We start from the raw sequence: 20,808 nt of genomic DNA on the forward strand, positions 1-20,808 counted from the left end.
GCTGAGTCAGCAGCCCCTGGCAGTGCTGCCAGGCTGTCAGCTGTGAGCTGAGTTTTCCTGAGGCTGTCTGTCTCAGGGACTGGCTGTGCTCGGGTGTGTGGTGTTTGACTGCTGTAGGCATCACGGACGGTGGTCATCACAAGTGAGCTAACAGACATGCAGCCAGCAGCTGGTGGGTGTCCAGCTCTGGATTCAGTCAGGGTTCTTCCTTGAGCTCGGCTGCTGCTGTACAAAGGCACTGCCAGCTGACTGTGTGAAGTCTGGCGAGGCTGAAACTTTACGCTCTGTTCCTGAGCTGTGTACTCTATACCCAGGTCCCACCTTAGATATTCTAGAACACAATGTTCTTTTCTCTTACTATGGGGATTTTACTCAAAAACAAACAATAGAAAATGAAATTACTTCAGGTGCGTTCCACATCTTGATCAGCTCAGACCGTGTAATGACTCATAATGATCATGTGAAGGATTTTCCCCTTAGAATTGCAGCATTTTTTTCATATTTATGAGTTTTTTGCATTTAAATAGAAATGCAAGAGTTGTATTTTGGAGCTAAATATGTGAGCACATATTTTTTGTTTGTTTGTGTGAGTCTAAACTTGTAATTGCTTTCCAGACATTTCATTTTGTAGACCTAAAGCTATGCTTTTTTTTTTTTTCTTTTGTGGGTGCATCTGATGTGTTATTCTGAGCCCTGGTTATTAATTGACAGATGAGTTACGCTATGATGGCACTTAAAATGCACAACATGTATTTCTGAAAGCAGTCGTTGCTATAGCAACTTTCTAGTAGGTCACCGGCAGCGTTGTGTGCGTGTGTGTGTATGATTTGGCTGTTAATGCAGGCTAATACTGATAGAAAAATGAGAAATGTAAGCACGAGCAGGTAGCCCTTCCCCCTGCCCTCTGCACCCCCTCCAAAATAGGGCACGGTAATTTTGGTACTGCTTAGTTAAGGTATTGCATGCGCTGGCAAGAGATTGGCTGTCATCTGCCATAATTAGATGCTTCTGTTCTATTTTTGCAGAGATTGTAAGAGCAAATCGCCTTAATCTCATTCTGTTTTTCTTTCGACATCTTTGGAGTTCATGTAGGAAAGGAATTTGTGTTGAATTATCAGAAAGCAATGCCTGCTATTTATTGAGCAGGGAGATCTATTTTTAGAGACAAAAAGTGCATGAGACGCCACGAGTGAAAATTTGGAAAAGCCGTTTTTCCCCCTCATCTTTAAGGCACGTCGGTGTGATAGGAGTGCAGAGCGGTGCGGGCCGACGGCGTGCTGCTGGGTCCTGTAGTGCTGCGGCCACACAGCTGCCTCAGGGAGCACATCCAGACACCAGCAACGTGGAAACAAGTTTGGAAACTGCTAGATGACTTCCTGGGTTGTGTAAATGGGCGGAAAGCCAAAGGGCAGTACAGGCACAGGAGGAGGGAACTGCAGCTGCAGGCCAGCGCTCACGGCAGGGACTGGGGGTGTTCCGAGGGGCTGAAGGTGCTGCTCCTCGTGACTTCTGAAGCATTACTGATGGCACTGTAGAAATGCCATTGTTTTGCAGTTGTACTCTTTGAAACAGGTCTCTGCTAGGAGATCATCTGTTTCTTGTGTAGTTGTGGATTTGGGTATTTTTGGTAATAGTATTATACTGATGAAGTTGAGGTTGTTCATACGTCCTTTGGGAAGATCAGCTTATAGCCAAGGTAGTGTTTGCAGTCTCAAATTAACCATTTCCTAAGGCACTGGAAAAGGTTAGATTTCAAGTAACACATTTGGGCAGTAAGTAAAAACAATGACAAGTGCAGCAAGTGTTTTACGGTACTGTAACCCACTATTTGTTATCAAATTGTAGTGCTGGTTAAAAACCAAACAAAAGTGTAAGGATTGAATGTTGTGTGTTGACTCAGTTGTTTTCCAAAAGAAATGAACAAGGCACACCTGATTACGACTGAGCCAGTAAGGTAGAATAGGTGTGTGGTGTGGGTGGAGGCAATGGAAGGTGATGGTAGGGAGGGCAGTAGGGATGTAGGGATGGGCTGCTGGCCACCTTCTGCTTTTTCCAGTCTTCTCTCTTTCTTCTCAGCCTCGCTGTGGCCAGAGCAGTGTGAGGGCAGTTGTAAGGGCAGAAGCAGGAATGTGAGGCCAGGAGTAGGAGGATGGAGCAAGGACTGCTTTTCAAACAGTGGCAACCCGACAGTTTGGTTCAAGTGTTGCATGAAACCTCATCCCAAGGCTATTGAAAATGTGTAATCATGTTCTGTGTTTTAAGAACTTGATTTCTGCCAGTACAAAGTGTTGATTTAACTCCTGCAAAAATCTTTCTCAACTCATTTAATTATTGAAATGATTGCTGAGTGCTTTATTACATGATCTCATTGTGTATACTGTGCACTCTGGAAAAGCTTGCTACAATTTAGCCTCTGGGATGAAGGCAGCGCATTGAGATTAATGTTTCCATTTGGTAATTTTGTGGGGAGACAGAAGTAGGAGCAGGTGGAAGAGAAGAGGAAAGTTCATGTCGTTCCTAAAGGAAGCGTTCCCTTGTTTAACTTGTAGCTTTTGGTTTGAACTTATCTCATGGGAGCTGAGAATCTGTTGAAGGAAATGCTTCAAAACATTCCCACTCTTGCTCTTGCAGCCTGACACCTTCAAATGTCAATTGCTGTATGTATTTTGTTCTGTGTAGCTGTGTAACAGATACTGAAAATTCACTCCCTATCTGTGCAGAGCACAGAAGGAAGTGTCTGCAAATCCTGCACTGTTTGAAACGATGTGCTCTGATCCCTTCTCTGGAAAAAAGAAAAGCCAAGAAGTTTTCCAGGGAAAAGTAACCTCTTGTGTGGATCAGCTGCTGGTATTTCCTCTCTCCCTGGAGATCCTGTGCTTCTGGCAATGGCAGTTTTTCTTGTCCAAGGCTTCTGTTATATTTCACTCCGTTCTACCTAACAGTAGCTTGGAGAACTTGAGCTTTTCATTTTCAGTGTTTTGCATTTGATGGTGGAGGTATGATGATTCCCTTCTAGGCAAGAGGGTTTTTTTCTCCCCTCATCCATTACTTTTTCTTCTTGCCTTAGTCTCCCATTCACTGGGAGGATGTGTTTAACAGGTTTGACGTCAGCAGACCAGTTAGAGACCATCTTTATAACTAAGCAGAGAAGTCTGTGAGGAGCAAGTATTTTTCTGTGTGAGTTGTTGAGGCTTACATGATCCATACTCAGAATGCTGACCTTAATTTTGCAGCTGTTTTCTTCCCCTGAATGAACCTGTGACCTCTGCTGCCTCTGAAACCAACTAGATAGCGCTCGATCCTTAATGTCTTTATTTATTTCTTTTTTAACAATTTTTGTTTGTGTCAGCATAGCCTCAGGATTCTGGGTTGCTCTTGTTCTTGTTCTGGTTCTTCCAGAAGTGTTGGTTTGTGCAGCACAGCTTGTATCCGTTCCTGATCTAATCTGTTAGCCTCTTTTCTGTAAGGCAACTGCAGCTGCTCGATTTGGAGGCTACTGGTAGTTGTCCAACATGGGTGATCTGTTCTTGCCTTTCCTCCTTATGTTTCAGATAAAACCTGTCTGGTTTTAGAGACCAGTTTGGAATTGGGGTCTTTGCTGGTTCTGCACTCTCCAGTCATCATCCCTCTATCCGGACCACTGAAAAGCAGTGAAATAGGTAGTATTTGGAAGCATAATTTCCCAGTAGAGTTTTCCTTTGAATGGATTTATTACTGTGTGGGAGATATTTTTAAACAGAAAAGAATAGGCAGTTTCACCCCCTACTGATTCTTCCTGTGGTTGTTGACTGACTGAGATTAATTTCATCACCAAATGATAGAAGCATTTCTTCAAGATCATTTAGTGAGCTAAAATCTTGTCTCCAGCTGCTGCTTTGTCTTCTCCTGAGGATTACCAGTGCTTTGGACTATGGCAGAACTATTTCCAATTTTATGTAGCATTTGTTAATAACTTTCCATGTTTACTGTCACCATTGCATTGATTTCCTGCTCCTGGTGTGTCGGAGCGCTCGTTAGGGAATGCTGGTGGTAGCTTATCTTTAAGGTCTTCAGTCCTTATAGACTCCTCTTTTCCCTCAGAGTATCTTCTTATGTAAGAGTCCTCAGGCTCTTCAGTGCACGTAGGGTGTTATGGAGGTTAGCTGACAGCCTTGTGAAAAAGTAGATAAGATTCTGTGTCAAATGCCTTTAGCCTGAAATAAAATCACAGCCCTCAGTACAGGTGGGAAGCAGTTGCTGTGAGGAGGGGAGAATGCTGACGTTTCCCATAGGGCAGAGAAACAAGTTACCTTAATCATGGAACTTTGGAGACGGAGGAAACAGCTGTGTAATAAAGCCACTTTCCTTGTTAAGTTCATTATTTAAAGTGCTCACAAATTTTTAATTTCCAGATGTGTTTTACTGTGAGTTTTGGATCATGTGCAACAACTCAGAAATGCACCGATTTTGTGCCCTGAATTGTTCTGCTGCCAAGCAACTGTTTTTGAGTTCATGCTGCTGGTCCTGCTGTTTTTCACCCGTGCACTTTTGGGGGAGTCACCTTCAGGCTTGGAATGACGTTAGTCTGGAATATGCCTCTGTAAGGACTCTGGATTCGGGTTGGAATTGGGACTGCAGTCTGAATTGTTTAACGTGGTCACTGGAAACATGTTTGCAGGATTTTTTGTTGTTGGGGTTCTTTTTTTGTTGTTGTTTTTGGAGGTGTGGTGGTGTTTTGGGTTTCTTCTTTTAGCTCCAAAATGGTTATATGTGTCCATGGAAAAATAAACTTCTGCCAACCGATTTGTTACGGTTGGATTGTTTTAGGATTGGGAAAGTATTTTAAGGTACACTTTTCCAGTAGAGGTTTTAACAGTGCTCTGATAGAAGTGGGAGGCTGTGGCATTTGTAGAACTCAAGGCACACCCTGAGGCAGAGGCTGTCAGACAAAATCCTGGTGCCCTTCTGTGTAGCAGCGGCTGTAGGCAAAGTTCTGGGTGGATCAGTGAAAGCAAGCAGTGCTGAGAGCCCTGGCAGCAAACGGGGCAGTTGTTGGGGCAGTTGTTGGGGCAGTTATTGGGGCAGTTATTGGGGCAGTTGTTGGGGCAGTTGTTGGGGCAGTTGTTGGTACGCTGCCTGCGCATTATCGCTTGTTTGCATTTCAGGTGGCTGTTGGCTTTAGGCACAAGGGGTGTTGGTGTGGGTGTGCAGGGAAGCAATGGCAGGGCAGGTTCTGGGAGCAGCCTCACAGAAGAGTGGCCAACAGCATGTGTTGGTTGAGTATCAGTGTTCAGACTGCAGAATAGATCTCATATGGATGTTTTAAGAAAGGCTGGTTGTGTCTTCATAATCTCTTAAGTGACTCACAAGGATCACAGCGTATCAGTAGGTTTGCTCCAGTGCCATGAGGCTGAGTCAGTGTCAGGTTGGGATGGAGGTGTCTACCAGTATGCAGATTCTGCAGTTCATTGTAAATTCCTGAAACAAAAACATGGCTTTACAGAATGAGAGACTGGTGATCCGACTTACTGCATCTGTGGTAGCACTGATGGCTTTGTTAGATTACTTAAACTGTATAGCATAGAGAAGAAGTTGATCTTGAAGATAATTAACTTGCTCAGTAGCCAAGAGGGTTTTTTTTCCATGTTTTTTGATGGGTTTTGTTCTACCTGTTGTTCTTGGTTTAAACACCTTCCAGTTTCTTCCTTGCCCGTCTCGAGGAGAATATGAAGTTCGTGGGATGGTAGGTTTCACAGAATCACAGAATTGTAGGGGCTGGAAGGGACCTCCAGAGATCATCGAGTCCAACCCCCTGCCAAAGCAGGTTCCCTACACCAGGTCGCACAGGAAGGCATCCAGGCAGGTCTTGAAAAGGTTTGTCAGTCTGTTGGGAAAAAAACCTGGAAGGTTTGTGGTGGAGTCAAATCAGAGTTGCAGCGTTGTTCTGTCGATTACCAGGTTTGGGGTTTCCTGTAGCTGCTCTGTTGGTTTATGGGACGTGGCAGGATTTAAGGCTGGGTAATTCTTCAGTGGAAGGTTGTAGTTTTGGATTGTCTCGGAGGAGTGGTGTGTGGTTGACATGGGGTTGGGTTTTCTCAGGAAAGGGTTGGGAGGTAATGTTCAATTCTCCATTTGGTGTTTTTTTTGTTGTTGTTTTTTAATGGTTTATTGGCCAACTTTATCTTGCCTACATTTGCCACACGTTTTAGCTCTTGTTCAGTTTTCACGAACTTGTTTTAGGAGTTTCATGTATTTGTAATTTAGGTATTTTAGTGCTCTTTCTGTTAGCAGCTACATGAACTTATCGTTTTAGTGAATGTTTTCCTAGAGCCTGTGCACACCCTGCTCACGATGATGAGGACTAGCATGAGCCACTCCCAGAGCTCTGAATTTACATGAACCTCTAAAGTGCTTGTTTTCTTTGCTGATCTGCACAAATTGTTCTGCTGCTCCTCTCGTCTTCTCAGTAGTGCCAGCTGAGAAGAGACGGAGCAAAAAACAAATGCCCAAGGAATAAAACTCCAAGTCCTCATGAGTTTTCTTCCTTCCTGCAGCGTTCTGCATGTCAGACTTTGCTTCTCGTTGTGAAAATCGGTTTTATTGTTGGCAGTGTTCCAGATGCAATGCCAGATGTCCTCTGCAGCAAAAAAAATTACAGATGAGTAAACGCTCTCCTAAGGTAGCATAAAAATCTATTAATGCTGCTTCTGGTGCGCCTGCAGACTGCCCACAAATATCATAGAATCATATGATGGCCCATTGTGCTTTGTGCTGCACACAGATAAAAACTCAATGCTTTTGTGTCCATCTAAATGTGTTTGACTACACGAGGGACTCCTGCTGTCCCCAAGACGTGGATTATTTAGCAGTAATAAGCACTTACTCAGCAAAGTGCTTGACTGAGGATTTAATCGCTGGATTTAATTTTAATTACTGTCACACGTGGATTTCACTGAGGATAAAGTAACAGAAGCATTAAAATAAATGAGGGGTGGGGGAGGTAAGGAAGGATATTGAGTAGATCTGGTTCTCGCCCTTTCCCCTCCAGCAGGCAGTTACAGTTGTGTTGTGTTAGCAGACCCAAGGCCTGCTCTGGTTTTCCTGCTGTGTATCAGTCTTTTAGGAGTGGATCTCTTCAGTGGTGGATAATCCACGTTCTTTCAAGCTAACTGTCAAGTGCTTCACTAGATCTTACCAACTTTTTCTCAATGTCTTACTTGACTTTTCTGAGAAAAAGCATTTATTCCCCCCTTGCCTTCCTGTTTGTGGCAGTTTGTATGTGCTGAGGAAGAAATCACCCTTCCTCAGTCTTGTCTGATTCCAACTTTACTGTCCTGATGCCTTTCTGTGCCCAGCTGGTTCTGTGCCTCCTGCAGCCCTGGTTTGGCTCCCTGAAACTGCCTATGCAAAAACCTGGAAACTTGAATGCCACTGTAGTGTGCTGAGCTGACTTACTGCAAAAGCAATCAAACAGGTACCCTTTTTGCCCGGCAGTGTCTCGTGTTAACTCAGCTATCTTCTAAAACCTAAACCCTAGCACTAAAAGGGTGTAGTGAACACGTAGGCAGTCCGTATCTTCATTCAGTCTTTTTCCAAGTTCTCATTCCTCATTCTTTTGTTTGCAAGATGACTCCAGTTTCATTTCTGTTTGCTAGGCAGATTCTCTCTTTGCTCTGTGGGCTTTTTTGTGCCTCTCAGTTCCCTTGCATCTCCTAAAAATACCACTGAGTTTATCTTACGTCTCCATCTGAGTTATGGAAATATCACTGCAGAGAAGCAGAAGACTTCTTACTGTCTTTTTATACTGACATCTTCATACTGATATCTAAGGACAGCAGAACCTAATTTCTTTACAGCCCTTTTAAAACTCTGTTTATTTTACGTTCAAAGCAGGTAGATAGGAGAACAGTAGTTTAATAATCCTAATGAGTAGATGACAAGGAGAAAATGCTTGATTTTAATGATGCGTTAATTCCACGTGTTGGCGGGAGGTTGGAATTTTGTGCCGTAACTCCAGGTCTTGTGCAGTCAGACCATAATGGTTTGCCCTGTGAGTGACGGCATGCCTGCAGCCCCGCCAGCTCCGTCGCAGTTGTGAATGCTCAGCGCTGCAGAAAATCAGGTCAAGTGTCGCGCTGGGTGTCCAGAGCCAGGAGCAGCTCGAGAGTCTGTAGGAGTACAAGGAAAGCAAGCTGGTTTTCATGTCTTCGGTCCATCAGGCTTACTTGGATTTTGAAATAATAATCTAGAAATTGAAAAAGACAGAAAAGATTCGTTCTTCAGAAAGCTGTATCTTACAAGGAAACATTTGCAACAAGTTGTTTGATTAATTTCTTTAATATCAGCCATTGTAGGTGCTACGAGATGATAAATGAACGCAATTGAAAGCTATTGAAACAAACACTGGAGGTGATCAAACAAAACTGAGTGATGGGTGTTGTGAACTAAGCTGTTAAAACCACGGTTAGCAGATTGTGTCATCCTTCCTATGGAATCTTGGTAGCACAGGCCTTTCATCATGCAGGAATTAGCTGCTCCCTTCTGCAAGTACCAGCAGAACATACAGAGAAGTGGATTGCTTTTGGCAGTTCGCACATGTTTAGAGACAGAAAACCGAGTATAGAAATGTAGTAGTATGACTTAATGCTTGTTGGTCTTTGTCATGTAAGGATTTTATCCCCAGCTCTGCAAGAAGATTTGTGTAACCTTTCAGTGTGAGGTCTTGCATTCGTAATTGTGCAGTGTGCAGAATATTGCACAGTGGAAAGTGGGACTTATTTTTCTGGCTGGCTGGGCAGGACATCTCTAAGCTGAAAGCATTTGGTGAGAGGAAGCAGCAGCAGCTGTTCTGTGTGTTGTTTAGAGTCAGCTCTGCAAGTTGGTGCAACTGTAGATAAACTGAGGAGAAAAGTGAAATCAAACACTACTTTAAAGGGACTGCGAGAGGTTACCAGTAGGTAATCTTTTTCCCCACATTTTATGTGGAACACATCTGGAAATATCCTTAAAGAACTGGGGATACGAAGCCTTAGTCCGTGGTAATGGACATCTGCTAAAAGCTTTCATTCCGTGTTGTTCTTGGCTTCACACTTCTCAGCTTCCCTGGGAGCCTACTTCTTTTTTTATTTTTTTCCATTTTACTGATTAACTTCTTATTGAAGTTAATTGAGGAAAAGACGGATTGTCTTCAACCAGATGCCACAGGCTTCAAAACCACTCTTTCACTGCAAAACAAAAATATGCCTGTGGCTCTGTCCTGCTGGGCAGCTCAGCCCAAGACACCAACACATCCCCGGGGCTTGGGCAGAGCAGGAGGGTCACGGCAGTGCTTGCAGCATGATTTGTATGTTAAAAGTGTGGTGCATTTTTTGTGTAAAAGAACTTGAGTGAAATTATCTTAAAGGTAAGCTAGCTAAGCTATATTGGTTGCCCTTAAATTATAACGCTAATATTCAAAGTTAGGGCTGGAAGATGTCATTTAGCATAGATTTCAGCTTAAGTGGCTGCAGGGTAAACAAATCATTGCTTCTAGTTCCAAACCTGAAGCAGAAATAAAGCTTACACTTTTAGACATAGGTAATCCACACAAACCTAAAAGCCCTCCACAAGATCAGTAGCCATGAGTAATGAAGAACAGGTCGCAGCGCCTGGTGAATCAGTTACATTGTTAGTTCCTCACAACTTTTTTTTCCCCCTGAATATTTAGAATTTATGCTTGAAATTCCTAAATATTATTCTCACTTTGCAAATAGGGCAGCTGAGCAGGAGGGATTTAAGCAGCTTGCTGAAGGCCATGCTCAGGGTTGGAGAAAGCAGTAAAATGCTGGAATTTATCTGCCTGCCTGCAAGAGCCTCCTTCTCTCTCACCTTTGTTGATCAAAGCTTTTGGTGCTCCGTGTGAGCGCAGCACACTGCTTTCTAACAGCATTGCCCCTTGCTGCTGATGTGCAGCCCTTTTGTGGCTGTCAGGCACCGCTGCTGGGTGGCATAGCTGAGGGGACGAGTCTTGTCTCTAAACTGAACATGGAGAGCTCGAGTGTTGCTGGTGCTGTATCGCAGCTTACCGTCATGTGTAGCTTCTCTGCACAAGCAGAAGTATGGAGCTTTCCAGCTTCCTTTGAGCCTTAATGGAATGATGAAGTGTTCTGCTTTACTGATTTTAAACTTGAGAGAAAAGGTGCAAGCATGGAGGGAGAAAGCAGAGTCATACCAAGTGGAAAAGGCAGCTGTGGTGTACAGACGTTACCCATTCAGCAGCTGAAGATGTCGTTGCATTCGCATGAGCCACTGTTTGAATATCTTTTCCACAAGTTGGAACTAAGTCACTTGGTCAACAAGGAAAGGGCTTTGAAAATGGGAGTAAATCAGATACCTGTTATCTTTTATTTTGCTTATCTTCTAGGCGATGGAGTTAGCAGTGATGTAACTCCTATTTTTTTGTGTGTGTGTTTTTGTTTTGGGCTTTGCCTTCAGCTCTATGACATGTAGTTACGTGGTGTGTAGTGAGGTCAGCTGAACCTTGTGTTGCTTCAGGCAGCAACCAAACCTATCTGCGTTCAGGGTTCAGGTCAGGCTCAGCTGTTTGGCTGAAATGGTGTTTTACTTCAGCACCAGAGAGGCAAATTATCTAAAGGCTGCAAAAAGTAGATAGTTTTTAACATTAGTAGGAACTGGAGAAAATGCTGATGAAATGCTGTAAAATTATATGACTTTTCTGAAGGCTGAGCTCCTTGTGAGATATGTCTTGAAGAAAAAGTGCCATAAAACAGATCGTTTACAGGAAGAGGTGCTTTTTCAAATACAGCTTTATTTAACGCTCATAGAAATGAACATTATAGACGTGGCTGTTGTGGTTTGTGCATTGGTTGTTATAGGTTGTTTTAAAAAGAAAACAAAACAACTGGAAGTGAAAACATTTACTTGTTTTCCCAACGTGTGTTTGACTGAATGGTCTCTTCCTGCCTGCTTTGTGCTCTGTGATTGGTCATTTTTAACCATCCCAGCATAAACTGATGTCACCTGTGAGCACAGGTATGCAGATGCAAAGAGCTGCAACCATGCTAGGAGCATTAAAACTGGGCGTAAGAGAAAACATCACATTAGAAAAAAACAACCCTGCCTCCTACAATAGAAGCAGCTGGCTGCATTTTATAAGGACTTAATTGTGTCATGTTTATTATAGTATAAATGACACCTTACTCTTCTCTTCCTCTGCTTCCCTATGCAACGTGTAAGGAAAAAAATGACAAAAATGGGAGTCTGCCTCAACTTTCAAGAGTGTATGTAAGCGCCTTCATGTGACCGAAGAGACAGAAAGGGGAGGGAGGAGTTTCATTTTTTCATTTTATAAAAGCATCATCTTTGAGAAGCAGGTATTGCTTTTATTAAAACCAGTCCATAACAATCAGTGATTTCTCTACAGTTGTCAAATTCGCTTTGATTACAAGACTCAATTGAGAACTCTGTGCCAAGCACATAGGACTTTTCATTAGTCCCTGTAGTAACTTGCATTTCATTTCCAAACCAAGACAGAGCAACATGGGTGATAATTTAAGACTGAATTTTGGAAGCAAGGAGTGGTGTTTCTTTGAGCTTAGCAGTTTTACCACTGTGTGAAGTTGCAAGATTTTCACAAGGCTTGTAAGGGTTTCCTAGCTTCAACTGAGGAAGAAAGGCACAACGCTGAGAACAACAGCCAGCACAGCTGTGTTGGATAGAGGTGAAGATACAGCTGGCTTGGGCCAGGTGAGGGGCAGTGGCATTCCATGCAGTGCAAGATGCCACTGCTGGTCAGTCCCATGAATTAATCAGGATTGTGGCTTTTCCATTTGGGCTTCTAGTTGTGCGTTGCTCATTTTCCAGCTTGCCAGCACCGATAGTCCTTATATTTAGCTCTCCTTGGCTTAATCCTTCTTAACTGCCTTTAAATAAGCACAAGACAGTAGAAGGGCAACTTCATTGTCTTCTAGATGTCTGAGTCTGGACCTGACCACATACAGCTGGTTTTTTTCCAGCATTGTTTTGCAGTTTCCTGTTCAGCACACAGGCTTGGAGAAGATACCACAGCACCCCACAGTTGCCTTTGTGTCAGGTTGTCCTGCCCTCACGCTGTGTCAAGGCTGCGTGTCCAACTTCCTTGCTGCTTCAGTCTCTTCTGACTTAAGGGCTCACCTCTTTTCCCTTGGACTTTCTGTACCCTTAATGCCATACTTTCTTTTTGGCTAAATTATGTCTGAGCAAGCATACATCTGAGTGTGATAGCTAAGCTAAAAAAATCAAGTAATAATAATTAAAAAAAACCAAACAACTCTACATATCAGATGTCCAGAATGCCTTGTATGTCTGCAGAGAATGCTGCACATGAAATACACATCAGTTTCCTTGAGCTTCTTTTGAAATTCCTTTTGAGAAGTGAGGTTGATGTCCTGTATCTTTCCAGATGTAGATAAAAACAAACTGTTGATCCCTGATGGATAGATTTCCTTTCGACAATAGCATATTATGGAATGTGTGTATAAGTACATGAGCTTGTGTGTGCACTAAAGATATTTATTGTGTTTAAAATAAAGGGAACGTGCTACTAAGAAAGACAGTTATTGCAGTGAAAAAAATGTATTCCTCATGGTGTACACGACATGGTGACACGGTGATGAGATGCTGTAAGAAAAACTGTTGATAGCATGAAGTAGTAAGTGCTGTCAGAAATAGCCATGATGCATAGTGTGCATCTGTGAGTCTAATTGGAACTGTAATAACCAGAGGCAAAGAAGTCTGTTCACGTTGTACAGTTACAATTTTGTTAAATAAATATTGATGCAGTAGGATGCAAATAGTACTTTACATTTTGTACTGTTATGCTTACACTGGCGCAGTTCTATTTGGATAGTTTGCTGCTTCTGCTTTCATTTAGCACATGTGCCACATTGCCCTGCTATGTAATGGCAGTCAACTCCTTGGTCAGTCTTCTGCTACAGAAATATTACTAGTAGGCCTAGCAATGCCATGCATGCGGTCTGATTTTTTGCTTAAACTTTGGTTTCATCATTAAATATTTCCTATTGCATCTAGATACTGGTCCAGCTTCTGATTTATCTTCTCTGAAGTTCAGCCGTGTGGATCTGTGAGCCTGTTAGTCCAATTTTAGAGGTGTAGTTCATTAAGGGAATACCATCAGGGTTGTTGTCATGCCTAAACCAGAACTTGTGTGTTTTGCTGTGGGTCTCCTGCCTTTATTCAGAACTAAAACAGGCTGTTTCTTATGAAACCAAACTTTCATCTTTCAAGTTTATTCTGTTGTTCTGTGAAGAGAGAGTAGATTCCTTCAGTCTACGTCATGACATGCTTTCTGGTTGCTCATGTTCATATAGTTATCTTGTTTATTAACATTTTCTCAGTTCTGTTTGCATTTTTATATTAGTTACAGTAAATGCATATGGGAGGTAACAGAAAATACTTTGTTTAGATTACGCAATAGGAAGCCCTGAAGCAGCAGCTGAAGCAAAATCCTAAGCAGAAATGGAACCACGGAATGCAAGAATATGGTTTTGCTGTCCTGGAGATGCTGGTTCTGAGCTTCAAGTGGACTAATAGCGATCATGCTTCAAACTGAGGGCAGAACTTCTCTTTACAGTGGTTTTCATTCAATGTATGACTGTTCTGGAATCACAACTAACGTTTTTTTTCTCTTTTTTACAGACTGGACTTTGACATTCTTTTCATGACAGAGGTTTCCAAGTAGTTGTCTTGCTATAACTTTGAGAAGAAGTTCTATGTAGCTCTTACTTTCGAGAGTGCTGCAAAAATGATTACTTCAGATTTGCCAGTACTACAGTGAGTATGCACTTCTTTATGTATTTGAATTTCTCAGCTTTCAAAACGCAGAATTGAGCAGGGAGCAGACCGGTGTTCCAGACTTTGTGCGTTGTCATAGCCTAAAAAGCTATAAAACTTAAGGGTTTCCTTTAAAGGGCTCCTTATATGGAGATTTTACTTTGATGTGAAAAGCAAAAACAAGTATTTGCAAGTATCTTATGTATCTTATGCTTCTAATCATAAGTATCTTATGCTTCTAATGTTATAAGATTTCAGAAATAGGAATGGGCTTTTGTCATAATTGAGCACTTCTGCGTATTGCAGGAGGGCACTTTTTCTTTCCGTGAGCTGTATTTATTGTACAAAAAGCCTCTGGCTCCTCTGGTTGAAGCGTGCAAGCGGCGTTCACGTGTTCTGGTCCAGCCAGCGCCGCAGTGCTGCTTCCTCACAGTCCTTTTCCCGCCCTTTTCACAACCCGCCCCCCAGCAGAGCTGCCGGCCGCGCTGATTGGCTGAGCCGCTCCTCGCGGAGCTGGCTGCGACCGGCTGCAGTGCCCGCGCGTCCTGAGGCTGCAGCAGTCAGCGATCAGCGAGCGGTACTTTGTTGGGAATGGAGAGGTGCACGTGGGAGTTGGCGCTGCATGTCGAACAGCCTTCCTTCTGTGATGGGCCTGACCTCAGATTTAAGTCCCTTTGAAGAATCTGAGTGTTTTGACAACTGTGACATTATTTGACCTTAATAATAGTATGCCCAGCACTGCCGTTATCTCCTGTATTTTTAAAGCCATTTCCAGAGAAAAGCCAAGCCCTGTGGTGAGCCGGCAGTGGGTGGCTGTGATGGGTACCACCGAGGGGCAGCGTGCCAGGAGATGCTCTCAGTTAAAATTTTCCTGTGTGTGCCATGTTCGAGTAACTGAAATGTGCTGAGGACAGAAAGCTTTTACGTTTTGTCACTGTGATGATGGGAAAGGGATATTCCCATTCCCAGTTCACGAGTCTGCATGGCCCTAAGAAGTGAATGGAGCAGCGTAGAATTTAGAGTTATATAATGCATATTAATAGATTCCATTACTCAGCACCCCAGCTGGGAAGTGTGAGGGACATTTGATAGTGCAGTTCTGCTCAACCCAGAGATGGCTGAGGTGGCAGTAAACCGCCCATACTGTGCAACTTAAACAACCTAACCAACCTTTAAGGCCATCCTTTTAGACAAAGAGTTTGAAAGTCGATTTGTTTCGTTAATATACTTTACTTAGGCCAGTATCAGTGACTCCCTCTCAGAATTCTTCCCTTTGAGAGCACACAAAAAGGAGGAATCTTTAGTTTTTCTGGATTCACTGACATGGCTTCAGAATGTCCTGAAGGCAGAATGCTACGTATCCATCTTTCAGACGTAGCACAGAGCTGTGTCTGGTTTACGTGACCTAGGTGACTGCTGGAAGCCTCGGTGGGATGAGTCATGTTTGCTGTGAGGCATGCTCTCAGATTTTGAAGATCAACCATGAGAGCTGATTCATCCATGATTCATGAGCCTGTGCATTTAGCCATTTTTCTTTGGGAATGCTTTTCTTCACGAGGCTGAGGCTGGTGGCAGCAATTACTGGATTTATGTCTGCCAGAACCTTGAGCCACCTCAACAACACAGACAAGGTCTACAGAAGTGTTTTTATTTACTAGAACTGGTATATGAACATAGGTTTTTGGTGTGGTTGTTTCTTTAGTTTTGTTTTAAGGGCATGGTATGAATTGCACAGCTAGGGCTTTGTGTAGTAGTAGAAGGAAGGTAAATTTAATTCAGTTGATTTATTTTGCAGAGATTTGAAATTTACTGTGTCGATGGAAATATTTTCTTCAGAAGCATGACATAGCAAAGGACTGACGAGTAACCCATTAATTCTTCATTAACACATGATTAGTTTAATTGGCCAGGATTTACAACTTCAGAATAATATCCAGAGTTTCTAGGAGGCATTCTGGAGTTACTGCCAAGTTTTCTAGAATGCCTGTGCCACCACAGAAACCAGAAAGAAAGGCAGAGTATACTTAGGTTCCTTACAGAGGTTATGACTTCTCTTCCTTACTTTGTTCAGCCTGGTCTTGTAGGTCTCCTCACCTCTGCCAAGTTCTCTCATGTCTCTGCCATGTTCAAGGTGTCTTGGAGAGGAAGAGCTTAGCCTTCAGCACTGCTGCCTTTCCTCTCATGCAGGTCTGCTTAGGCCCACTTTCCATCCCAACAGCTTCAGGAAAGGTAAATGGAAAATTATGGCAAAACCTAGGTTTTTCTCTCAGGTGACAAGTCACACACACACGTGAAGTATAAGGATAGGATAATTCTGGTCTGTTAAGTTGCAGGTGAATGCCACAGCAAAAATCGCTTCCTAGCAGCTCTGAAAGATGTGTAGGGAACGAGAGAGATGGATGCTGGCCAGATGCTCCTCTCAGTAAGTGTTAAAAACCTGACAGAACTGCAACCTTTTTGTGCAGGAGCTGCATGGTTCCAGCAGAACTCCCTGCTTCTGGAAGTACTGCGGGTGTTTGTTTTCATGCTAAGTCAGCCGAGGACTGTAGGTTGTCCTTATCCTGTCACCCCTCTCCATAAACGTGATCTGCTTATTAATTTGTTCACCTGTTACAAGCTTATGCTCCTCTGTGGGAAGAAATATTTTCTCTTCCCTGCTTACTGTTAGGGGGAGATTGATCTTTTTAAAATGTTGAACGTTTGTATTTGAGAACCTTGTCTAGACTACCTTTCTATTAGTGGAGGAAAGAAAACTCATAAATTGTCTAACCTATTTTGGACAGTGACTTTAGCATGAGGTATATTGCAGATTTTCAGTGTGTATTGTGTACATCTAAAAGTAAGATAAAGTGAATCATACCTCACTGATTTCTTGGGCCTCTCCAAAAAAGCTTCCAGCAAATGAGAGGTGTTTCAACAGGAGAATCAGAGAAGCGTGCTTATCAGGTTTGAGACAGAGCCCTGCTGAAAAGTGAAAAGGTTAGTAATAATTCAGATGTTCATTTCATACATAGAGCTCTGAAGTGATTGCTAAACACTCAGGTCTCAATAGATGGAGTTAGATCCAGACACTGGTGTAGCAAAATGAAGATGTCCATGGACTGGGTGCATGCAAAACAGTAGCATGGTTTGATTTATTTCCTTCCATAACTCAGCATTTCGGGGAAGTGGTAGAGCCATTTGTCATGGCAGACTGCTGAATCTGGTTTTAATGGAGAAAAATATTTCTCTTGATGACTTTAGGTGTGTGGTTTTGTAAGCTAACGAAGTTACAGCATTTCCACAGAACTGCGGTATTGTTTGGACCACCCCATGCCTGACACATTTTTGTTAGGGTTCTGTGGATGAGAGCAGCTGTTTTTTTCTACACAGAGCAAGAGTGAATGGCTTTAATTTATCTGCAGCCACAGAGTGCAGCAGATATTTGTATGCATGTTCCTCACTTCTGCATTCAGAAGTTATTAAAAAAAAAAAGCTGTCATTGTGAGGCAAATGCATGTTTTACACATTGAGTTGTAGCATGTGCAGAGCCTGGATACATCCGTCCACGTAGGCATTGTTTTCATCTGCTGGGTTGGTTTTCATCATTGCGAAGCTGTTTAACCAAGTCATTTTGAACTGTTGTTGGGTTTCACTGATTATTTTTTTTTCCTTCATTTGGTTTCACTTATTTTTCAAATTCATATCTCGACGTTGAGTTTTTCAGATGTCCTGCTTAAGGAGCAGACAAGTGAATTCTCTAGTTCCATCACACCTAAGCTTCAGTTTAAGTTGTAGAAATACTGCCATAAAAACATGCAGTCTGCAAACTAGAATGTGCTTGGATACAGTTGGTGTTGAATGTGGGCACGTGCATTTCTGGGATGCATAGACTGCTGCGGGGTAGTCCATCAGCAGTGCTGTCAGGAAAGCAGATTGCTGTGTCTTCTTCTGTGTTCCAACTTTTGTAAACGCACACTGCATGGTGTTCCTGTGCTTGTAAACTGGAAAAGGTCAGAAAATAATTCCTTAAAATACTAGAATTTCAGCATAGTTCCACAAAATCATCTGTGTTAGAGGAGGCATATGCTAATTTAGGGGAATGCACTAATTTCAGTCAAGTGTCAAAGATTCCTGATTCTGATGTAGTGATATTTGCATCTTTCTGCATTACTGAATAGCTTTCTTGGTGATGCAGCAAATTTCTGAGGTATTCCTGATTCAAGCAAACAAGTGAACAGAAATCACTGACAGCGTGGAGGTCTTAGCTTCTCAGTTTCCACAAACCAGAGCACTAATGCCTTTCATATTGGAGGGTTTATAATTTAATGGGATAGATGTGATTTTGTCCCCCTTCCCCCCGTACAAGTTTTACTGCAATTTAACTGCCTTCACTTCAAGGAAATTATACTGCCTTTAAGGAAGGCTGTGATTAGAACTAGACTTGACCCAGCTTTGAACAACCGAGGACATTGCTGCAGGTATTCTTTCACTTGTGGAGATGTCATGCACTGCTGGTCTTGCAAAGAACAATGCACATCATTCACAGGTGGTTTTGGTTGTGGGTTTGTCTTGGGCAAAACGTAATGTTGGAACATGACTTAAAAGCTGAGTTTGTTCAAGCAGCCAGGTCTGTTTTAAAGGGAGGTACGTGTGGGCCTGGCTTGTAGGGGGAAAGAAGAGGAATTGGAGGTAATGAATGTTTCTCCCTATTGAGTATGGCCTTAGTCTAAACCAGGAATTGCTACAATTACTATGGGCTTCTCTGCTGATAATCTGAGCTTTGTGAGGTTTCTTTTGTTTGTTTTTTGTTGTTATTGCACAAGTGGAAGCATTTTCCTAGCTGCAAGGATCTTCAATGATTTAAGATTGAAGTGAGTCCTCTGGTTTGTGCCTCGTGGTCACTGTTAATCCGTTTTTATTAACAGCTGCACAATGGCGTTGTCTTCAAGCGTGACTAAAAACAGGATTTAACCCTAGTGGGACTTTGTGCAACTGCCCTAACGCTGTGGTAGCCAGATCAGGTGCCTGATTGGTTTCTCTCTAACCTTAAAAGCAGCTCAGAAATACTTAAGAAAGCTGATACTAGTGAATATACTACGTAGGATGGGTATGTTGACAATATGCTGCTTGATATAGTGAGTTTTTGAAGTGCAACCTGATTTCAAAAGAAGCTACTAATTTAAAGAAGTTTCAGTCTATAAAATGACATTCCAGCCCATAAAAAGGTAAGGACTTTTGCCAGGGGTGGCATTGCTTGGTTCCTTAGTTTGCAGAATAAATGTGGCAAGCCTTTTAATGCTTTTTTTTTCCTGATTTAGGACTAAAAATTTAATCAGTCAGTTATAGATTACTTGTTGATTTCAAATCATTTTCATTTATCTAGTATTTTTCCCCCCTAGGGATTCTACAAATGAAACTACTGCACATTCAGATGCTGGCAGTGAGCTTGAAGAAACAGAAGTCAAAGGAAAAAGAAAAAGGGGCCGTCCTGGCAGGCCTCCAGTATGTGTAATTTAGTTTTATTTTGTTATGCATCTATCTAAAATTGACTGCAAACTGTTTTTCATCTAATCGTCTTGTGGTCACATAAATAGGCTTTTAATGAGCCCTATGTCAAACTATGAAGACTTGTAGTATGAAGTATTTATCAGGTTGAAATACAAGTGTTTGAAGTAATTAAAAAGGGACATAAAAATGAGTTCATACAGCTTTTTAAAATTTACTAGCTCTGTACTGTTTTGTTGCTGTCATGTTACAACATTCTTCCAGACCTGAGCAGGGTCTCACTGAACACAACCACTTTGTCTAGAAAGTTGTAATGATCTTTTTTTCAAGTGACAAATGACAGCTGAGCCATGTTCTTAGGAACTGATCATCTCTTGGTGTGAATGGAATAGCTTCAGCATAGTACTAACAGCGTCTCACAGGATCAATTAATGCATCTTAAAAAATCATATAATTGGCACACCTGATGTTCTGCATATCAGTAGGGAGCTTTGACTTCTTATCTAACATACAACCATAGTTAACCCATGATTTTGCTGTCTGCTGTGTAAGATTTGCTAACAGACTGCTTTTCTTAGCTGTGTTTGCCCATTTCTGGCCCATAAATGGGAAGATGCAGAAACAAATCTCTATCACACAGTGTTAAGGCAGGTTGGTCTTGTGTTTTCATTTCTTTTACAAATTACTACCCAGCTTATTAAGAATGACTGAAGTTCTGTTGTGTCCTGTGCTCTTATTCTTTTGGAAGTTCAAGGCCACGTGATGCAGTTCTCCTGTTTGACATCACCTGAAATACACAGTGTGGAATGAGATTTTTGGTGGGAAGTTCTGTGTTTGCTATTAATTGTTTTGATTCTCCTCTTAGTGTTTGCCTCCAGGTTCGCCCCTATATACAGTGCTGAGAGACTGAGATTTTGTGCATTTGTTTTCCTTCTTATCCTAGGAGCATCCACCCTAAATCTAATCCCTAACCATAGCTAGTGAGGCTGTGGGCATGGGCAGAAGCATGTGTTTCTCTCTAGTATGCAGACAAAGCATACTGGCTTTCAGTTTGCATTCCAGTTTCTGGAGTTCATGAGCCAAGATTTTAGGTCCTGGGCTTTTCTTGGCAAGTCTTACTCCTTCCTGAAGGTTTTTGGGTAGTCTTTTCTGTGAGGCTGTGTATTTTCCATCAGACAGATAAGCTTACCTTATCTTAACAAGAAAGATGTAAAGAGAAGAAATCATCTGTTTACACAGCCTGCAAGAAAAGAGTGAAATGAGAAATTCTTAATGTTTCATTAGTGAATGTGTCTGTTATTAGACTGCAATTGAAAACAAAACAAAACAAAACAAAAAGCTTGGTGCAACCTGATTGCTAACCCAGAAGGCTGTCAGTCTGTGAATGGAAGGTAAAACAACACTGCTATTATTATATTCCCCTTTCATATTGAGTGGAAGAGAGAGGTGAGTGTTATAAAATGTATTCCTCATCCCTCTGTTTGAGCAGATCAGCAACTCCTGTGAGAACAT

The 20,808-nt window shown here is 42.2% G+C and overlaps 1 protein-coding gene across 6 annotated transcripts in view; it reads left to right on the forward strand.

Moving 5' to 3' along the window:
* STAG1 (stromal antigen 1) overlaps nucleotides 1-20,808 on the forward strand; it is a 160,820-nt gene that overhangs the window by 21,357 nt on the left and 118,655 nt on the right. For 5 of the 6 annotated variants that reach the window (XM_052687270.1, XM_052687274.1, XM_052687271.1 and 2 more), the window contains 2 exons: nucleotides 13,675-13,809; nucleotides 19,191-19,293. In XM_052687270.1, the coding sequence (XP_052543230.1) occupies nucleotides 13,781-13,809; nucleotides 19,191-19,293 (132 nt within the window). In that variant the 5' untranslated portion in view covers nucleotides 13,675-13,780. The remainder of the gene's footprint in view (nucleotides 1-13,674; nucleotides 13,810-19,190; nucleotides 19,294-20,808) is intronic. The other variant, XM_052687275.1, reaches the window with a different exon arrangement.

The sequence above is a fragment of the Tympanuchus pallidicinctus genome, unplaced genomic scaffold (genome assembly GCF_026119805.1).
Source record: "Tympanuchus pallidicinctus isolate F22 unplaced genomic scaffold, pur_lepc_1.0 scaffold22, whole genome shotgun sequence".
Taxonomy (NCBI): domain Eukaryota; kingdom Metazoa; phylum Chordata; class Aves; order Galliformes; family Phasianidae; genus Tympanuchus; species Tympanuchus pallidicinctus.